At 48.0% G+C, this 20,341-nt stretch overlaps 2 protein-coding genes across 7 annotated transcripts in view; both read right to left on the reverse strand.

The window, feature by feature from the left end:
* Positions 1–2,916: 2,916 nt before the first annotated feature.
* Positions 2,917–8,683, reverse strand: LOC120056838 (eukaryotic translation initiation factor 4E-binding protein 3-like). Its single transcript, XM_039005069.1, has 3 exons — positions 8,366–8,683; positions 5,704–5,865; positions 2,917–3,343 (listed from the first exon to the last, which is right to left on the reverse strand). Exons 1-3 carry the CDS (start codon positions 8,502–8,504, stop codon positions 3,312–3,314), a joined length of 333 nt encoding a protein of 110 aa, XP_038860997.1. The 5' UTR covers positions 8,505–8,683; the 3' UTR covers positions 2,917–3,311.
* A 1,020-nt stretch (positions 8,684–9,703) lies between these two features.
* The window catches only part of LOC120056839 (ankyrin repeat and KH domain-containing protein 1-like), a 41,541-nt gene continuing 30,903 nt past the window's right edge, over positions 9,704–20,341 (reverse strand). For 3 of the 6 annotated variants that reach the window (XM_039005075.1, XM_039005074.1, XM_039005073.1), the window contains exons 19-34: positions 19,662–19,804; positions 19,344–19,557; positions 19,037–19,212; positions 18,763–18,925; positions 18,229–18,324; positions 17,648–17,764; positions 16,731–16,917; positions 15,189–15,648; positions 14,915–15,070; positions 14,513–14,662; positions 11,948–13,494; positions 11,547–11,720; positions 11,037–11,279; positions 10,672–10,835; positions 10,364–10,528; positions 9,704–10,265 (exon numbers count right to left, since the gene is read on the reverse strand). In XM_039005075.1, the coding sequence (XP_038861003.1) occupies positions 10,206–10,265; positions 10,364–10,528; positions 10,672–10,835; positions 11,037–11,279; positions 11,547–11,720; positions 11,948–13,494; positions 14,513–14,662; positions 14,915–15,070; positions 15,189–15,648; positions 16,731–16,917; positions 17,648–17,764; positions 18,229–18,324; positions 18,763–18,925; positions 19,037–19,212; positions 19,344–19,557; positions 19,662–19,804 (4,215 nt within the window). In that variant the 3' untranslated portion in view covers positions 9,704–10,205. Of the gene's footprint in view, positions 10,266–10,363; positions 10,529–10,671; positions 10,866–11,036; positions 11,280–11,546; positions 11,721–11,947; positions 13,495–14,512; positions 14,663–14,914; positions 15,071–15,188; positions 15,649–16,730; positions 16,918–17,647; positions 17,765–18,228; positions 18,325–18,762; positions 18,926–19,036; positions 19,213–19,343; positions 19,558–19,661; positions 19,805–20,341 lie in introns of all 6 variants that reach the window. The other 3 variants (XM_039005072.1, XM_039005071.1, XM_039005070.1) reach the window with 1 other exon arrangement.

Below are 20,341 nucleotides of genomic sequence, written 5' to 3' on the forward strand. Positions count from 1 at the left end.
GGATTTTACAACAATCCAGAGGCTGTACTCCTCATGGTCAGCAGAAACCCAGTGAACTTCCCAGTACATGTTGGATGTTGTTTCTTAGAGTGTAATGCTGAGTTCAAAACAACTGGTAACTTGGGAATCTCCGACTTCAGTGCGTTCAAGTAAACTGGGATCTCGCGTTAAAAAAAATCTCAGACTGGGAAAAATCGTTTTTGTCATCCAGCTCGGAATTCCAAGTCGGAAACTTGGCATCTTTCTAGATCTCAAACTTTCCTACCTAAAGATCACTGACGTCATGATTTGACTTTGTTTTTTTCCCCCAGAGTTCCAGGTTGTCTTGAATGCACCATAATAAATGGGTAAATTATATTATAGGAAATGAATTATGAGTGTTGTGTGTACTTCAAGTATTAGTAGGATACTTAAACAGCTAGGAACATAAGCATTTCGCTACACCCGCAATAACATACTAAATATGTGTACACGACCAATATAATTTGTTTTGAACAATTATTCACAGTTCAACAGAAAATCCAAGTCCTACATCTTTGGAACCTGGTGAAGCTGGAATTCTCAGAATATATAATACAATAATACATACATGCATCATATTAACCATTATTGCAGGAGTATGCATATTAAAACGTGAGTAATGAATTGGGTCACTAATACTCTATACATCTATAGAGTATTATACCATAATATACTAAAGCCCTCAAACTCAACTCTGGACCTCAAAGCCAGTTCTGCTGCGTTTTTTCATTGTTCCCCTATAATCATGGACTGATTTAGACCTGGGACACCAGGTGGGTACAATTAATTAGAACAGAAAACCAGCGGGCTCCAGACCTCATAAGGTCTGAATAGCCCTGTACATACGTGTTTTCGGAAAGTATTCAGACCCATTGACTTTTTCTCATTTTGTTACGTTACAGCCTTATTCTAAAATTGATTCAATTGTTTTTTCCCACATCAATCTACACACAATATCCCATAATGACAAAGTGAAAACAGTTGTTTTTTTTACAAATTTATTACAAGTAAAAAAGTAAAATACCTTATTTACGTAAGTATTCAGACCTTTTGCTATGAGACTCGAAATTGAGCTCAGGTGCATCCTGTTACCATTGATCATCCATGAGATGATTCTACAACTTGATTGGAGTAAACCTGTGGTAAATTCAATTGATTGGACATGATTTGGAAAGGCACACACCCGTCTATATAAGGTCCCACAGTTGACAGTGCATATCAGAGCAAAAACCAAGCCATGAGGGCGAGGGGATTGTCTTTAGAGCTCCGAGACAGGATTGTGTCTTGGCACAGATCTGGGGAAGGGTACCAAAACATTTCTACAGCATTGAAGGTCCCCAAGAACACAGTGGCCTCCATTCTTAAATGGAAGAAGTTTGGAACCACCAATACTCTTCCTAGAGCTGGCCACCTGGCCAAACTGAGCAATCAGGGAGAAGGGCCTTGGTCAGGGATGTGACCAAGAAACCGATGGTCACTGACAGAGCTCCAGAGTCCCTCTGTGGAGATGGGAGAACCTTCCCGGAAGGACAACCATCTCTGCAGTACTCCACCAATCAGGCCTTTATGGTAGAGTGGCCAGACGGAAGCCACTCAGTAAAAGGCACATGACAGCCCGCTTGGAGCTTGCCAAAAGGCACCTAAAGGACTCAGACCATGAGAAACAAGATTCTCAGGTCTGATGAAACCAAGATCGAACTCTTTGGCCTGAATGCCAAGCGTCACGTCTGGAGGAAACCTGGCATCATCCCTACGGTGGAGCATGGTGGTGGCAGCATCATGCTGTGGGGATGTTTTTCAGTGCCAGGGACTGGGAGACTAGTCAGGATTGAGGGAAAGATATACAGAACAAAGTACAGAGAGATCCTTGATGAAAACCTACTCCAGAGCGCTCAGGACCTCAGACTGGGGGCGAAGGTTCACCTTCAAAAAGGACAACAACCCTAAGCACACAGCCAAGACAATGCAGGAGTGGCATCGGTACAAGTCTGAATGTCCTTGAGTGGCCCAGCCAGAACCCGGACTTGAACCCAATCAAACATCTCTGGAGACCTGAAAATAGCTGTGTAGTGACACTCCCCATCCAACCTGACAGAGCTTGAGAGGATCTGCAGAAAAGAATGGGAGAAACTCCCCAAATACAGGTGTGCCAAGCTTGTAGCGTGATACCCAAGACTCGAGGCTGTAATCGCTGCCAAAGTTGCATCAACAAAGGACTGAGTAAAGGGTTTGAATAGTTATGTAAATGTGTTTTATTTTATACATTTGCAAACATTTAAGAACCTTTTTTGCCTTGTCATTATGGGGTATTGTGTGTAGATTGAGGAGGTAAAATAACTAATACATTTTAGAATAAGGCTGTAACGTAACAAAATGTGGAAAAAGTCAAGGGGTCTGAATACTTTTCGAATGTACTGTATACTCTATAGCAGGGCTGTTCGATGTCAGTCCTGGAGTGTGGAAACACTTCTGGTTTACATCCTCTTCTTCTCATAAGGGACTAATTTAGACCTGGGACACCATGTGAGTGCAATTAACTACCAGGTATAAATAAAAAACGGAAGTGTTTTGGCCCTCCAGGAACAGAAATGAACATCCCTGCTCTATACCAGGGGTATTCAACTCTTACCCTATGAGTTCCAGAGGAGCCTCCTGGTTTTCTGTTCTACCTGATAATGAATTACACCCACTTGGTGTCCCAGGTCTAAATCAATTCTTGATTAGAGGATAAAAAAATAAAAAAAATGAAGCCAGTGCCACTGCCTACAAGGTCCAGAGTTTCAGGGCTCTGTACATTACAAGTGAGTTCATTCAACCACACCACAAATGACACACTTCTTGGCCTATAGCCAAGTCTATTCAAACCATCAGATGATTAAAAAACACAAAGCACCATAACTTTTTTAATTTCATTTATTTTCTTTGCAGCAGAACAGCACACTCTCAAAGAGCCCAGAGATTAATTGAAGTAATCTCTGAATACCCTTGTAATCAGCTGCCAACCCCCAGACCACATATAAAAATGCAACTTGACAATATTCGTTGCCATTTAATAAAACTCAAAATGATAAATTCATTAATCCTGTAAAAACAGAAAGTACCAAGTGTACAAAAAGAAAAAGTACATCAAGATGAAAAGCAGTTAACAGACTGACTGCATCCACCCTTCCCAAATCATCCTCCAGGATTAGACAGGAGGGAATCTAAAGTGAGTGTGACCAGTAGAGCGACCACCCAGTGGTCTGAACAGAATACAATTTCTCCAACAGAATGGGTCTGGATGAGTAGCTTCAGATGTCAATCACAAACTGGGCATCGTCAGCTGTAGGGACAGAAAAGAGAACACAGGTCAGCGTCGAGGACATATCCTTTCCTGAACTTCCAAAAAGCTTTGTGCATCTACAAACTAAATGAGTTGGTCACAAGACATGCAGCATATGGCTTGGCCAGCAGCTTGACATATCAGACAGGTTTTTGTTTGCTTTTCTCGAGGAGCGGTTCACCTTGGAACTTGGTCTAGTGCTGGTAAAAAAAAGAGTCAACAAAACACACTAACTGTTTTGTACACCAGGTGATAGTCTGGGCATTTGACACCTCATACACACTGCACACTGTACTTCCTTATCCTCGGAAATAAACTACTTATTTGTCACCAACGTCACCTGAACAAAGCAACCTATCCCCTCCCTTTAATTACTGGTAAGGAATTTAAGGAGACTGAAGAATTAGGCAAGTTATAGAGGTGAGACATCAGAACATCATGTGAATGCAAGATGGAGTAAATCAAGTAACAGGGACTGAATGACAAGGATATACACTGCTCAAAAAAATAAAGGGAACACTTAAACAACACAATGTAACTCCAAGTCAATCACACTTCTGTGAAATCAAACTGTCCACTTAGGAAGCAACACTGATTGACAATAAATTTCACATGCTGTTGTGCAAATGGAATAGACAACAGGTGGAAATTATAGGCAATTAGCAAGACACCCCCAATAAAGGAGTGGTTCTGCAGGTGGTGACCACAGACCACTTCTCAGTTCCTATGCTTCCTGGCTGATGTTTTGGTCACTTTTGAATGCTGGCGGTGCTTTCACTCTAGTGGTAGCATGAGACGGAGTCTACAACCCACACAAGTGGCTCAGGTAGTGCAGTTCATCCAGGATGGCACATCAATGCGAGCTGTGGCAAGAAGTTTTGCTGTGTCAGGAGACAGGCCAGTACATCAGGAGACGTGGAGGAGGCCGTAGGAGGGCAACAACCCAGCAGCAGGACCGCTACCTCCGCCTTTGTGCAAGGAGGAGCACTGCCAGAGCCCTGCAAAATGACCTCCAGCAGGCCACAAATGTGCATGTGTCTGCTCAAACGGTCAGAAACAGACTCCATGAGGGTGGTATGAGGGCCCGACGTCCACAGGTGGGGGTTGTGCTTACAGCCCAACACCGTGCAGGACGTTTGGCATTTGCCAGAGAACACCAAGATTGGCAAATTCGCCACTGGCGCCCTGTGCTCTTCACAGATGAAAGCAGGTTCACACTGAGCACATGTGACAGACGTGACAGAGTCTGGAGACGCCGTGGAGAACGTTCTGCTGCCTGCAACATCCTCCAGCATGACCGGTTTGGCGGTGGGTCAGTCATGGTGTGGGGTGGCATTTCTTTGGGGGGCCGCACAGCCCTCCATGTGCTCGCCAGAGGTAGCCTGACTGCCATTAGGTACCGAGATGAGATCCTCAGACCCCTTGTGAGACCATATGCTGGTGCGGTTGGCCCTGGGTTCCTCCTAATGCAAGACAATGCTAGACCTCATGTGGCTGGAGTGTGTCAGCAGTTCCTGCAAGAGGAAGGCATTGATGCTATGGACTGGCCCGCCCGTTCCCCAGACCTGAATCCAATTGAGCACATCTGGGACATCATGTCTCGCTCCATCCACCAACGCCACGTTGCACCACAGACTGTCCAGGAGTTGGCGGATGCTTTAGTCCAGGTCTGTGAGGAGATCCCTCAGGAGACCATCCGCCACCTCATCAGGAGCATGCCCAGGCATTGTAGGGAGGTCATACAGGCACGTGGAGGCCACACACACTACTGAGCCTCATTTTGACTTGTTTTAAGGACATTACATCAAAGTTGGATCAGCCTGTAGTGTGGTTTTCCACTTTAATTTTGAGTGTGACTCCAAATCCAGACCTCCATGGGTTGATAAATTTGATTTCCATTGATAATTTGTGTGATTTTGTTGTCAGCACATTCAACTATGTAAAGAAAAAAGTATTTAATAAGAATATTTCATTCATTCAGATCTAGGATGTGTTATTTTAGTGTTCCCTTTATTTTTTTGAGCAGTGTATTTGTATCTTGGGATATAAACATGATGCCTTTCAGACATAGCAACTGCTTTCCATTTCCCTACACTGTGAACTAAGACAGAATAAGTGCAATGACTTGATTTACTGTCCTTGCACAGCTTCTATAACAAAACAAGAACTTGTTTCTCAAGTATTTCCTTGAGGAGCCCTTAAAAAGGTGTTCCCTCTTGAGTTGCTCAGTAAAAACATCTGCTGCAAAGCCATGTGGGAGAGGAGTCAGGTGTTTAGGAGAGCAGGTAACCAAGAGGCCTGGCTAGGGGAAGAGGTTAATGGGTCTCATAGGATATACAGTAGTGTCGGACCAGACCAACCTGGGATGTCTTTGTTCTCGTCCATTTCCTTCAGCTTGCCCAGAGGGTGCAGGGCCGGCGCCGTGACCCCTGGGATATGGGGGAGACAGCACGGAGGGGTACGTGTGATCGGTGAATTCCGACATTCCAGCAGGAACTTTCTGTCATAGATTATCCTGGTTCCTGTGAGGACAAAGGGTTGAAGTGTCTGTCTCGGGGTAAGAACACAGAAGTACCAGGAGCAGTGATGCCAATTTAGCAATTTTGTTGCTAGATTTAGCAACTTTTCAGACTACCCTGGCAACTTTTTTTTCAAAAAGCACCAAGCAACAAATTTAGCTACTTTAAAAAATGTATTTTGAACATTTAGCAACTTTTGAAAAGTGACTCGAACGCTAAAATCCACACATTTTCCCTCTAAATGACACGAAAACGATTTTCTGTCACACACTCAGTCAAAACACACGTGCCTGGCTGCAAAAGTGCATTGTGAGTGACGTCAGCAGCAGGCCAGCAGCAATTTCAGCAAATTGCAAATCATTGTTGGCTGACTGCAGCAGCAGTAGTACGGATTCGACGGGCCAAACCCAATGAATATAGTTGGTCACGAATGTTTGATCTTGAACAGAACTTACATCAATCAACATGCCTCAATCAAAAATGTACAGCCAGAAAGAAGTACAGAAAAGAGTGGGAGTCTGTACCTGAACAAATGTCAAATCATATTTTTTGCCGAGATGGCAAGTTAATTAGTTAAAACGTTATTGTGTATTCTACGTAATGACGCAGTTTTACGTTATCACGCAATGACAGCAACGTCATTTAGCAACTTTTATCAACAAATCAACCTGCCTCTAGCAACTCACCATGAAAATTTGTTGGCAACACTGACCAGGAGTCATGATGTGCAGCAATCCGTCTAGATCACGAGGTATTCTTGTGCACAATATTTATCCAAGGTGTGTTAGTGCAGGCTACATAGAAAAGTGGGCGGTCTATACTCCGTGTGTACTTTTCAATAGAATAACTCACCTTGATCTGATCTGGATCCTATACTACTAGCAACTATATCAGGGTCTTTTCACACTTGGTCCCTTTCAGCCAATTTTTGTGATTCGTTTTTGTGCAGTGTGAACACTCGAAAAGGAACTCGGCACACTCAAAAGAGCCCCCGAACCGAAGCCATCTCGAGAGGTGGTCTGTTTGAATTCTATCGTCCGGTTCCCTTTTTTAGGACAATGTGAACGCAAAGCTCCCCAGGTTCGCGTGTCATTATTCCCGCACCACACACACTAGACTACTGTAACACCGTTTCCCATGCCATAAATCCGCACACTGGTGCCACTAAAAAAAAGAGATGTGCAGGTTTCGCGAAATATCCCGTTTTTGGATATTGAATATTGATTGGATATTGATTAGCGATTGTCAAGGACGCACAGAAACTCAAACATGTGTTATGTTTTTAGTTTAGATTATTTTTTTAGCAATATGTGATTTATAGGCAAAGAGAACGCCATAAACCGTTTATTGATTGTGGGGTTTGATTAGCGTGAGAAGACAATATATTTGGTGAGAATCACAACATAAATTCCAAAATCTATTCTTGCTCTTAAAGGGGCAGTAGCCTACATTGGGTGTACAATTTCCAATTACAGCATTATTTATTATATTTCTATTTATTCTGTTACCAATTAAATGTACATGTTAATAGTATCGTCTGATTACAACTATGTCTCATTTTAACTAAATGCAATCTATTAGCTTCCAAAATGTAAGTTGGTATATCTAGCTGTCCGATAACACATTCTGATTGAATGGCTTGTACTGCACTTTATAAAAACCCAGAGTGCATGTTGGAAAAATATCTTGATTCCTTTCTAAACATAGCAATGTGAATGCAAAGAGGCCTCTGGGTTTAGGTGAAATGAACTGGAAAAATAGCTGAGTCCTCATTCAAAGGCAAAGGCAAAAGTTGTTTTGCAGCTTAAAATATTTTTTTATAATTATTTTTCTTTACCCGAGTTCACTATAAAGAGGACTATATGTGAAAACACCCTCTGAGAATCTACTGGTCTGACATGTTTCATATGCTGTACTGGGAAAATAATTTGAACGCAATCACACCTATGCACTCTTTTGTCATACAGTTCAATAGAAGTCTCTGGATCTCAGTCCCCTCAGTTCAGGTGTGTTGCCTGGCTTTACAAACTCCTCTACCCCTGTAGTGCCTCCTTGTAACTGAGCCGTAACGTCCTCAGCAATTCCAGCTATGTAACACCACCAGTGAAAACAACCCCATTCCTTCAGCCTCTCTCCCCTCCACGTTGGACTCCTTGTAAAGGCCACACAATGTCCTCCTCACACACACACGTTGATAAATCGGATCAACTGCACCTTGACAGAGATAATTGAATGTCATTGCTGGATCCATACAATACAATGTTTATTGGATGATTCAACTAAAATTATTGGAAAAGGTAAAAGTGCATTTAATGCAATAGGAATGTAAGTACATAACCGTTCATTCAAAACTGGACAAAAGCGTCACCAAGCTCCCAGGTAATATCTTCATGCAATTGTGCGCAATGTGCTGTTCTCCAAACTAGCGCAGCGCTTACACGCCCGAGGCCGTATCAGTGTGTTCTTCAATACGATAAGTAGTCCCTTATTTTGCTAAACTTACCTCCAGGTGTCGTGGAGAACAGGGTGCCTCCAGGCGTCTGACTGTAGGAGTCGGGCAGCTGAGACCAGTCTTTTGACTGCTCAAAGCGACTGGGAATAGGGCAGTTTAGGCCTATACTGGTGGTACCGTTAGAAGACATCGTAGTCAGCAGACGAATGAACAGTTCAACAACAAAAAACACACTGCAAATTATTTGTGATCGATGTCTACTATAGCCTGTAAGATTATAAAGCTGCGCCAACTCTGAAGTTTTGTTTGACAACTAGGGGACTGCGGCGCTGGGAGACGCACTACGCAGTGAGCTCTAGCAGCCACGTGCAGGTGTTTATGAAAAATCTGCTGATTTGAGGCGTGGTTTAGTTTGAGTTTCACAATCACCTCACTACTGTATCAACCTGCGCAACATCTCATTTTAAAGCTCACCAATCACATATGCGAACTCCGTATGAACTGACATGAACCGTCACATGATTCGACCTGGTAGATCTTTATATACCCTGCAAACGAGGACAGATGCATAGCATAACAGAAAGTTTGCATTTAAAACAATCAAAATACTACTAACGCAATAGCCCATCCCCCAAATATACTTGACGTTCTATATGTTTGTGATGTCATGACAATGTTCTTCTCCCAGTGGAGGCTGGTGGGAGGAGCTATAGGAGGATGGCCTCATTGTAATGGCTGGAATGAATGGGACAGAATCAAACATATAGTTTCCATATGTTTGATACAGTATGTTCCATTTATTCCATCCCAGCCACTAAAATAAGCCCGTCCTCCTATAGCTCCTCCCACCAGCCTCCAGTCCTCTGTTCTTAAATCATCCAAAAAATGTTAGATTACTTTACTGTCCCATTATGGCTTGAGTGATTGGTCTCTCCTCAAATATATCAAATTCCCAGTCAATCTTGTTGGGGGGAAAAAAGTAAACATCTCCGGCATTACTTGTTTACAAGTGCAATTCAAACAAGGCAGTGTTGATAAGCAATAATCAATTTGAAGTTAGATAACAAAAGATAGCAATCCTAGTTGAACGTTGGTCATTTTATGTTTTGACATTATGGTGTTCTCTGGGTAGACTCTTAGTGAATGTAAAATGAAGTGTCCGATTGCAGTCTCTCGTGGAAACTTCTCCGTGAATGATAAATAGGACCCCGTGCCAGAACATTCAGTCAGAGTGAGCGATTACATCATCATGAGTACACATGCCACACAGGAGCAGTCTCCTACTTCTATAGACAGACCAAGGGCACTTCATATCAACAAAGTGTGCAGAGATAATCATGAGGTGTATGTCGTCATGAGGTAAATACAATATGAATAAAGGCACAACAGTACAGTTTTGTCTTTTTATTGACTATTAAGGTAAATATTACACATTAATACAGTAGAGTCACTATACGACATGTAATCTGGTTTTAACCCTTCTTTTTTTTAGTATGTAAACAATTATACATGTATTTACCACTAAAAAGGTCTGAGTTCTCGCTTTATGTTATCACCTAGTTCTTGGGCTGAGTATAAATAAGCGTACAGTCCTGCAGACCAAGAACAATTAAATGTGGGGCTTTTAAAGTCAAAATAATGGCTATACTACGCAAAGAATGGATCCTGTTTAACAGGCAATCGGTTTGTTCATAGACAGTGATAAACACGTTACAGCCCACACTGAATTCATCTTTTTAGTTAGGCACATCAAAATGGTGTCCGACCATCCAATTTCTCAGTTTCTGGACACTCCCTAGGTTAATATCTTTGTATATTATGTAATTATCTGGTTCTCTTAAACGTGTATGAGTCTTGTTAAATGGTCCTATGCTTCAATCGCTAGATGTGTTTAGTTGACGTGATTCAGGTGCACATTTCCAACGTGCGGGGCCCAAGTCCCAGGCCAGACCTGAAACGACACGTTTTCATCACTTAGTTACAAAACCACAACCGAGGAAGACTGATTAATGGTGAAAATAAGTGAATGATGTTGATGGGAGTGCTTACCTGCTGGGTTTCTGCAGTCTCTGCAGCGTTGGAGACCACGTTCATGATGGGATTCCAGGCAGGGTCAGCGCTATGGAGCCCGTTGTACATGGGGCCCCCAGGGGCCTCTCCCATAGGAGGGTGGGGAGGAATGATCGTCCCGCCATACATTGACATTGGCAAACCCTAGAAAGGACCATTTAAAAAAAGACAGAACTGGTAAAAAAAATTAAATTAAATATGTAAAAAAAAAAATTGTGATAGTTCTCATTGGATCATTCCAACCACAAAATCTTTGCATCAACTATTTAGCAGTGTCTGTCCGCTACCTTTGGGAAGTCCATGAAGTTGGTGGGCATGGGTTGATGGAAGGTGTTGGAGGGGTTCACGATGCCGGTGTCGTCCCGCTCCATGGCTTGGTGCTGGGAGAAGCCACTCTGCTGGTGCATCACGTGACCGCCCATCAGGGGCTGAGACCAGCCTGACATCGCCTCTAAAGGTGGAGGGTAAGAGCAGGGGAGGACTGAGATTTTGTATCGTGTGAGAGTTAATCGTTATGTTCAAAACATTTACAATACATTTCAAAGCATTATAATAAACATCTTAAAACACAATTAAAGATGATCAGTTCTACAACTATCCATTCCTCTACAACTGTACACTAACCCGATCCACCTCTCTCCAAAACACTCACCAGACGCACTGCCCACGCCGAAGGACCAGATGCCCCCCTGTCCGACAGGCGGCGTGTAGCTGGCTGTGAGCATGGCGTGGTTCACGGAGCCCGTCTGGCGGATGCGTGCCAGGCGCTCAGTGCCAATGGGTGGGGGCACCTTGCGGTCCTGCTGGCTGTTGCTGCTGGGCTTAGCCTGAATCAGAGCCGTGGTCACCGTGGACGCACAAAGAGGGGACGACACAGAGGACACCGGGGACTCACCTGAGGGGGGGGGGGGGGGGGGGGGGGGGGCAAAGGCTTGTTAACTTTCCAAATGTTGGATTTATCAAAGAAGACTTAAGATAAAATTACATGAAATCCTTTGATTAGGCTTAATTTAATTTCATTCTTTTACCAAAAAGTAGACATTGAAGCTACTTTGTTGTCAAAAAAAAAAAAGGGGGGGGGGGGGTTGAAAAACACTGTAGATCTATGAATGAACTGCCCTGTCCCCTGTCCCCCGTCCCCTGCCCCGTGCTGTGTTCTTACTGGAGGTGGAGGCGCTCCAGGGGTGAGGGGAGAAGTGCTGGCGGCTAAAGGAGGGGGTTCCCACCGGGGATGGACCCTGCAGGTACACTGCACTGCCAGAGATACTGGTGGCGAAGCTGGTCAGAGCAGCAGACGAAGAGATGGAGTTTCCCGACGGGTCCATGTGGTGCATGCCTGAAACAAAGAGGTCAACTGACCTGGTTAAAATATTTAGGCACAAACCACTAATAAAACTGAACAAGTACGTCAATATAAACGTGATTAGTGCTGCTTTGTGGAACCTGTAGAATTTCTGTTTCTCTGGAACCAAATTATTTTCTTAGGTTACATGGTATTATGGGTTATGTTGTGTTATTTCCTGCTGTGTGTGTGTAGTGGAATCTATGGTCCTTGTTGCTTACCAATGGGACTGGTGACAATCCTCTGGGAGTTACAGCGATACCCTGGAGCCTTGGAGCCGTCAGGAGCTGGCATCACGTTCTCCATCTGTCCCATGCCTCCCATGTAGGGCTGCTCCGGAGGGGTCCGGGCAGGCAGGTGACATGCTCCCCACACCTGATTGTTGCCCACCTGGTTGCTGTCAAACATGCTGCTGAAATGGTTGAAGAGGGCGGTGGGGCCGTAGTTGGGGGGCAGCTGCTGGGTCTTGCCCCTGTGGCTGTGCATCTGGGAGCCGTTCATCATGCCCATGGAAGGGGGTGCCATGCCTTGGTTGGCATACTGCTGCTGCTGTTTCTGGTGTTGCTCCTGGGAGGCTCCAGAGGGAACAAACATAGAATGGTGGTCCTGTGGAGATGTCCCAGCTGGCATGGGGTAGACCTGAGCCGAGGGCTGCACGCACGAGGGAGAAGGCTGTGCGTAGTGAGGTACGGTGCTGCCCCCTGCTGGTGCAGTGTGAGAGGAGGGCAGGTGGGAGCAGGGAGGCTGGGCGGCCGGGGGGCTGGGCTCTGTGCTGGGGGAGAAGGGGAGGGGAAGCTGATGCTGTCGGCTGTCTGGCTGCTGGGAGGGCAGTGATGGTGGAGCCGTTGGAGGACCTGTGAAGTACATGGGGCCGTTGGAGCTGGAACATTCAGACGCTCCACCTTGGACAGGTGCTGCATCTGGAGAGGACTTCTCTTTACCAGGCGTGGTGCCACCAGCAGGCTCTGGCTTGGAGACGAGCAGCTGCTGTGCAGACGGGGCGATGGGCACGGAAGGGGAGGACGGCGTAGAGGGCATGGTGGAGGGTGCAGGGGCCAGCTGCGTGGCGGGAACGTTGCTCACTGTGGAAGTGACAGCTGTCATGCTGGTCGTCTTTGGTTCGCCAGAGAAGAGCTGCTTCCTGGCAGAGTAGGGCGTTGGGGTGCCGGAGGGGGCAGTGCTGGTGGGCGAGGCGGTGGCTGCAGGGACTGCTGTAGAGGCAGGAGTTGTGTACTCAGGATGGGCAGCGGAGACAGGGGATGGCCGGGGGGCAGTGCTCCCGCTGTGCTTGGGAGAGCTGTGAGTGCTGCCAGGGTTGACGGGCCGCACCGGGAACGGGCCCCAGGTGTTAGGCGATGGAGAAAAGGTGCCACCGAACTGTGCCATAGGAAGACGTGGGTGTCGGATGTGGTGCATGGTCTGGGCAGCCAGCAGGGCCAGATGTGGGTTGGCGTACACCAGGGGCAATGAAACAAAGGGGGGCCTCACCCCGGGGGACAGGTTCTTTCCCATCTTCCCTCCCTGCTGAGAGACCGGGGGGGTCTGGAAGGACACAGCGGACGACGGAAACACTGATGCCAGACCCTTTGAGCCGGCCGCCGTAGTGTTGGTGGCCCCTGTGGAGGTGGTGTAGGTGGAGCCCATCTTGGTGCTGGTGCCAGGGGTGCGGATGTGGTTTCTGGGGATTAGGTCCTCCAGCTCCTTGGCTGGGTCCTGGATCAGGGCGTTGATCAGTTGCACAGCGTGCCGAGTCGACTCTGTGCCTCCTCTGAAGACCAAAGGGAGAGAAGCAGGTGAGTGTCTTACCTGGTGGTGATCAGTGGGCCGGTCTTACCTGGTGGTGATCAGTGGGCCGGTCATACCTGGTGGTGATCAGTGGGCCGGTCATACCTGGTGGTGATCAGTGGGCCGGTCATACCTGGTGGTGATCAGTGGGCCGGTCATACCTGGTGGTGATCAGTGGGCCGGTCTTACCTGGTGGTGATCAGTGGGCCGGTCATACCTGGTGGTGATCAGTGGGCCGGTCTGACCTGGTGGTGATCAGTGGGCCGGTCTGACCTGGTGGTGATCAGTGGGCCGGTCTGACCTGGTGGTGATCAGTGGGCCGGTCTGACCTGGTGGTGATCAGTGGGCCGGTCTGACCTGGTGGTGATCAGTGGGCCGGTCTGACCTGGTGGTGATCAGTGGGCCGGTCTGACCTGGTGGTGATCAGTGGGCCGGTCTGACCTGGTGGTGATCAGTGGGCCGGTCTGACCTGGTGGTGATCAGTGGGCCGGTCTGACCTGGTGGTGATCAGTGGGCCGGTCTGACCTGGTGGTGATCAGTGGGCCGGTCTGACCTGGTGGTGATCAGTGGGCCGGTCTGACCTGGTGGTGATCAGTGGGCCGGTCTGACCTGGTGGTGATCAGTGGGCCGGTCTGACCTGGTGGTGATCAGTGGGCCGGTCTGACCTGGTGGTGATCAGTGGGCCGGTCTTACCTGGTGGTGATCAGTGGGCCGGTCTGACCTGGTGGTGATCAGTGGGCCGGTCTGACCTGGTGGTGATCAGTGGGCCGGTCATACCTGGTGGTGATCAGTGGGCCGGTCTGACCTGGTGGTGATCAGTGGGCCGGTCATACCTGGTGGTGATCAGTGGGCCGGTCATACCTGGTGGTGATCAGTGGGCCGGTCATACCTGGTGGTGATCAGTGGGCCGGTCATACCTGGTGGTGATCAGTGGGCCGGTCTTACCTGGTGGTGATCAGTGGGCCGGTCTTACCTGGTGGTGATCAGTGGGCCGGTCTTACCTGATAGTGATCATCCTTTCTCCATTCTTGTCCTTCTGTTTGTCCACGTCGATGTGAGCACCGGTCACGTCCTGAATGGCAGTGATATTACAGCCACCTCTGCCCATGATCCGAGACACGACAGAGGCAGGCACCAATAGCTTCTTAGATCTGACAGAAGACAAACAAGCCATTCCATTAATATCTGGGTCATACGGCTGTACTTAACAACTATGTAGTAGATACCAGGTGCAGTTGATGGTTAGTTAACAAGAAGTGACAGTTATAAATTCCAAACTAGAGGAAGGGAGATGCTGTACCCTTACTGCACTCTTTAAGGGTAAAGGTCACAGTAAAGGTCACAGTAAATATAAAAGGTAACCGTAACTACAGTAGCCATTGTTTGAGTTGAGGCCAACCCACCTCCGTACCACCTCTTTCCAGCCGTCTTCCCTCTTCTGGCCCCTCTTGGGGCTGGTGAGGTTCATCTTGCTGTTGGGCGAGGTGACCGGCAGTGAAATGGTTTTGAAGGAGGGGGGAAGGGAGCTGGGCGCCAGGACGTTGATGCAGTCATGGAGTCTGAGAAGAAAAAAAAGAAACAGAGAGCCCTGCGGTGTACTGTAGACAATTCACAAGTTTAGACTTAAGAATTCCCAGTTTGGACACAGCTTTTCAGCATTAAGACCTGGTCTCTTACTTCTGGTGTGGTTTGGAGATGGACACTGTGACCTTGTGGTCTCGGGAGATGTGCCTCTTCTCAGGGACCGGCTGGGGCTGTTGGCTCACCCCCGAGGGAGCAGACGATGAAGACGAGGATGAGGAAGATGAAGAGGGCATGTCCGGTAGGTAGTTGAGCTCCTGGCTCTTGCCTCCGCTGCTGCTGCTCTCACTGTTGCAGTCGGTGCTGTCCAGGTTGTCTGAGTCGCTGCCACCCGGCATCCCGCCGCCCCTGGGCTCCCTGTGGATCTTGTTTTTGTCAGTGTTCTGCTGAGCCAGCACCACCTGGGGGTCCTGCAGGATGATGGGCTCCATGGTCTTGTTCTTGCGGTTGGTGCTGGGTGTGGTCGCTACATTGGCTCGTTTCTTGGCGAAGGTGGCAGAGATGCCGATGGTAGTGGTGGTGGTAGCGCTGGGCGGGTCAATGGGGACATCACCGTCTAAACAGAGCATGAGATAAGGAAGGTTATTCACCCTTATTTTACCATTGGGCCACTGAAACAACCAAAAGCACATTATAAAGATGTCGAATGGCTTTGTCTCAGTTGAAATTAATATGAGCACGTCATTCTTTCAGTTAAGAACATAAAATAATCTGCAAAATTAACTATTTTAATTAACTGACTTGAATATCCTTTAATTCACGCAGACAGAGACGGTCATCTTCAAGAGTAAAACCATGCTGATTTCAGGAGCCCGGCTAGGCTACGAGAGGCCGTGTCCCGCCGCGCTAGGCTACGAGAGGCCGTGTCCCGCCGCGCTAGGCTACGAGAGGCCGTGTCCCGCCGCGCTAGGCTACGAGAGGCTGTTCAGGTGCCGCCGCGCTAGGCTACATAAGAGGCTGTTCAGGTGCCGCCGCGCTAGGCTACATAAGAGGCTGTTCAGGTGCCGCCGCGCTAGGCTACATAAGAGGCTGTTCAGGTGCCGCCGCGCTAGGCTACATAAGAGGCTGTTCAGGTGCCGCCGCGCTAGGCTACATAAGAGGCTGTTCAGGTGCCGCCGCGCTAGGCTACATAAGAGGCTGTTCAGGTGCCGCCGCGCTAGGCTACATAAGAGGCTGTTCAGGTGCCGCCGCGCTAGGCTACATAAGAGGCTGTTCAGGTGCCGCCGCGCTAGGCTACATAAGAGGCTGTTCAGGTGCCGCCGCGTTAGGCTACATAAGAGGCTGTTCAGGTGCCGCCGCGTTAGGCTACATAAGAGGCTGTTCAGGTGCCGCCGCGTTAGGCTACATAAGAGGCTGTTCAGGTGCCGCCGCGTTAGGCTACATAAGAGGCTGTTCAGGTGCCGCCGCGTTAGGCTACATAAGAGGCTGTTCAGGTGCCGCCGCGCTAGGCTACATAAGAGGCTGTTCAGGTGCCGCCGCGTTAGGCTACATAAGAGGCTGTTCAGGTGCCGCCGCGTTAGGCTACATAAGAGGCTGTTCAGGTGCCGCCGCGTTAGGCTACATAAGAGGCTGTTCAGGTGCCGCCGCGCTAGGCTATATAAGAGGCTATTCAGGTACAGCTAGTAAAAAGGTGGTTACCTTCAGAGGAGTCTTGGTCCTCTAACTCCTCTTTTACTTTGGCCTCCTCTTCCTCCTCCTCCTCCTCTTCCTCCCCCTCTTCCTCCCCCTCCAGCTTCCTCTTCTGCTCTTCCTTCTTCTTCTTGCGTTTCTCCTTACGCTTCTCACGCTTAGCGGCCAGGGCTTGCTTCTTACTCTCCTCCCTGGACTGTACACAACAAGAAAAAAAACAAATGGATGATTACAACCCATAGGATGAATCCCAAATGGCACCATATTCCCTATATAGTGCACTACTTCTGACCAGTCCTATAGGGACCATATTCCCTATATAGTGCACTACTTCTGACCAGTCCTATAGGGACCATATTCCCTATATAGTGCACTACTTCTGACCAGTCCTATAGGGACCATATTCCCTATATAGTGCACTACTTCTGACCAGTCCTATAGGGACCATATTCCCTACTATATAGTGCACTACTTCTGACCAGAGTCCTATAGGGACCATATTCCCTACTATATAGTGCACTACTTCTGACCAGAGTCCTATAGGGACCATATTCCCTATGTAGTGCACTACTTCTGACCAGAGCCCTATAGGCACCATATTCCCTATATAGTGCACTACTTTAGATCAGAGCCCTATAGGCACTATATTCCCTATGTAGTGCACTACTTTAGATCAGAGCCCTATAGGCACCATATTCCCTATGTAGTGCACTACTTCTGACCAGAGTCCTATAGGGACCATATTCCCTAAGTAGTGCACTACTTTAGATCAGAGCCCTATAGGCACCATATTCCCTATGTAGTGCACTACCTTTTTGACTAGAACCCTACAGGAACAGGGTTCCATTTGGGATGCACACAACATCTACAGAGAGCTGTAAATCCATGAGGAGCAGACGGTTGTGTTGGATGGAAAAGTAATTTACCTTCTCCAAGTCCAGCTCCTTCAGCAGAATGCTGGCGTTCTTGTTGGCCTCTGCTGCCTGCTGGTCTTTGGCTTTGACAATGGTCTCCATGCACTGGTGACATTTCTTCAGCAGGTCCTAGGACGAGTACGAGACAAACTTTACTGTTGGAAGCGCACTTCCTTTCAGAAAAATAAAAAGTTTACCTTTTGTCATTTTCTAAAATATACCCACCCCCCTTTTCTCCCCAATTTCGTCATATCCAATTGGTAGTTACAGTCTTGTCCCATCGCTGCAACTCCCGTACGAACTCAGGAGGCGCGAAGGTCGAGAGCCGTGTGTCCTCCGAAACACAACCCCGCCAAGCCACACTGCTTCTTGACACAATGCCCGCTTAACCCGGAAGCCAGCCGCACCAATGTGTCGGAGGAAACACCGTACACCTGCCTCATGTGTCTCCCGGTCGCGACGCAACCTAGTATCGAACCAGGATCTGTAGTAACACAGCTAGCACTGCAGTGCCTTAGACCGCTGCGCCACTCGGGAGACCCCCTTTGTCATTTTCAATGAATGGGTTGTTGGTCTTGTCCGTTTTAGCTTACCTTGTCCGTGATGGTGGCAATGTATCTCATGCACTCGATGTCTGAGGGGAACTGGTTGACCTCCTTGACCAGGTACTGAACCACCTTCACATGGCCCTGTGAGACAGAGTTCAGAGGTCAGGCTCCTGGGATTATTATACATACACTTCCATTTACGCACCACCGGGGTCATTAGCTAAGAACAGGAAATTAACGGGGAGCATAGGTCATATAATGAGATATTCAACTGTGTATCAGTATCAGAACCAATTTACTTATAGGAGAAAGTGACACTAGTGTTTTATCACAGTTTAGTTTCATACCACAGGAGGTTGGTGGCACCTTAATTGGGGAGGATGAGCTTGTGGTAATGGTTGGAGCGGATTAAGTGGAACGGTATCAAATACAACAAACACATGGTTTCCATGTGTTTGATACCATTCCATTCGCGCCGTTCCAGGCTTTATTTTGAGCCGTCCTCCCCTCAGCAGCCTCCACTATTTCATACGTGTGTGTGTGTGTGTGTGTGTGTGTGTGTGTGTGTGTGTGTACCACCTTGCGGAAGGCAGCCATGAGTGGTGTGATCTTGCGGTTGTCTGCTGCGTCGACATCAGCCCCAGCCTGCACCAGCAGCTGCACCACGTCAAAATGGCCGCCGTTGGCCGCCAGCCACAGGGGAGTGTTTCCCTTCTTATTGCGCACGTCAATGTGAGCACCTCTGTGAGAAGGACAACAGGCTGAGTAGAGGAAGAGAGACTAGAGAGGAATGATATTCTGACTGAAAGGATCTTCTCACTGTCATACTGTACATAAAAGATTAAGATATTACCGGTTGATTAGGAGCTCACAGAACTTGTAGTGGCCCTTGTCTGCAGCGATGGTGAGCGCGGTGTCTCGGGAGGAGGGGACAGGTGGGGCGTTGACGTCAGCGCTCTTATCCAGCAGCACCCGCCCCACCTCAGCATAGCCACCCGACGCCGCCTCCATGAGGGGGGTCAGCCCAGTCTGAGAGAGAACGTATAAATGGGTCAGTGAGACAGCACCACACAGACAAGAACATAATTTCTAATGTCTTTGACACACGCCCAGACAACATGACGACATGTCAGGCTCCAGCCTGTTGCAGTTGCTACCACCTTGGCGCGGTGCTCCACGTTGGCCTTGCGGTCCAGCAGCAGACTGACCACCTCCGCCCGTCCCTGGAAGCAGGCCAGGGTCAGCGCCGTGTTGCGGTTAGTCTCGATCTGAGCGTTGATGTCTGAGCCCATGTCCAGCAGCAGCTTGACCGCAGGGACGTGACCGTTCATGGCAGCCAGCATCAGAGGAGAGATACCCAGCTTACTCCCAGTCCTGAGGGGAACAGACAGGGCGAGGGTATGATTATACAAACTGTTAATATTGGGACAGAGGCACAGCCTGCACAAACTGTGGCAAGGAGGGCTGGTTGTGGATACCTGGAGTTGATTTCAGCTCCAGCGTTGAGGAGGATCTTGATGATGTTGACGAAGCCCCCTGAGGCGGCCAGGCTGAGCGGAGTGTAGTCTGAAACGTTACGGTGCTCCTTGTTGGCCCCGCGCAGCAGCAACAGCTCCACCACCTGGAGTGAATGGACCACAGGTTAGTCAATCCACAGGACACTTCTATCGTTTATCTAAATGTATGTAGTGTTAAGCTGGTTCAGACAGTGAGTTTGTGTCTGTCAGGTTGTCATTCTGCCTCCTGTTTCACTAAGGGGTTATTTTGTTGTTTTTATTAGGATCACCATTAGCTGTTTCTATGCAGCAGCAGCTACTCTAAGAGCCGAGCTCGCTGCGTACTCGCCCTCAACGCACTGTAGGCTACAATACGTTGAGTTTCCCTGGGCGGAAACAGCTGTGACGCAAGCATGTTTGTGTTTATGAGTCTGTTATTCAAGAATGTGAAACAATGTGTATGTTCACTGCTTTTCATAAATCATGTCTGGCTGTTTTTCAGGCTACGGCCTAAAATATGTATGTGTTTGTATTTGATTAGGGATCCCCATTAGTTCCTGCCAAGGCAGCAGCTACTCTTCCTGAGGTTTATTAAGGATTCCCATTAGTTCCTGCAAAGGTAACAGCTCCTCTTCCTGGGGTGCAAACACATTAAGACACTT

This window comes from Salvelinus namaycush, chromosome 12, assembly GCF_016432855.1.
Source record: "Salvelinus namaycush isolate Seneca chromosome 12, SaNama_1.0, whole genome shotgun sequence".
NCBI lineage: Eukaryota > Metazoa > Chordata > Actinopteri > Salmoniformes > Salmonidae > Salvelinus > Salvelinus namaycush.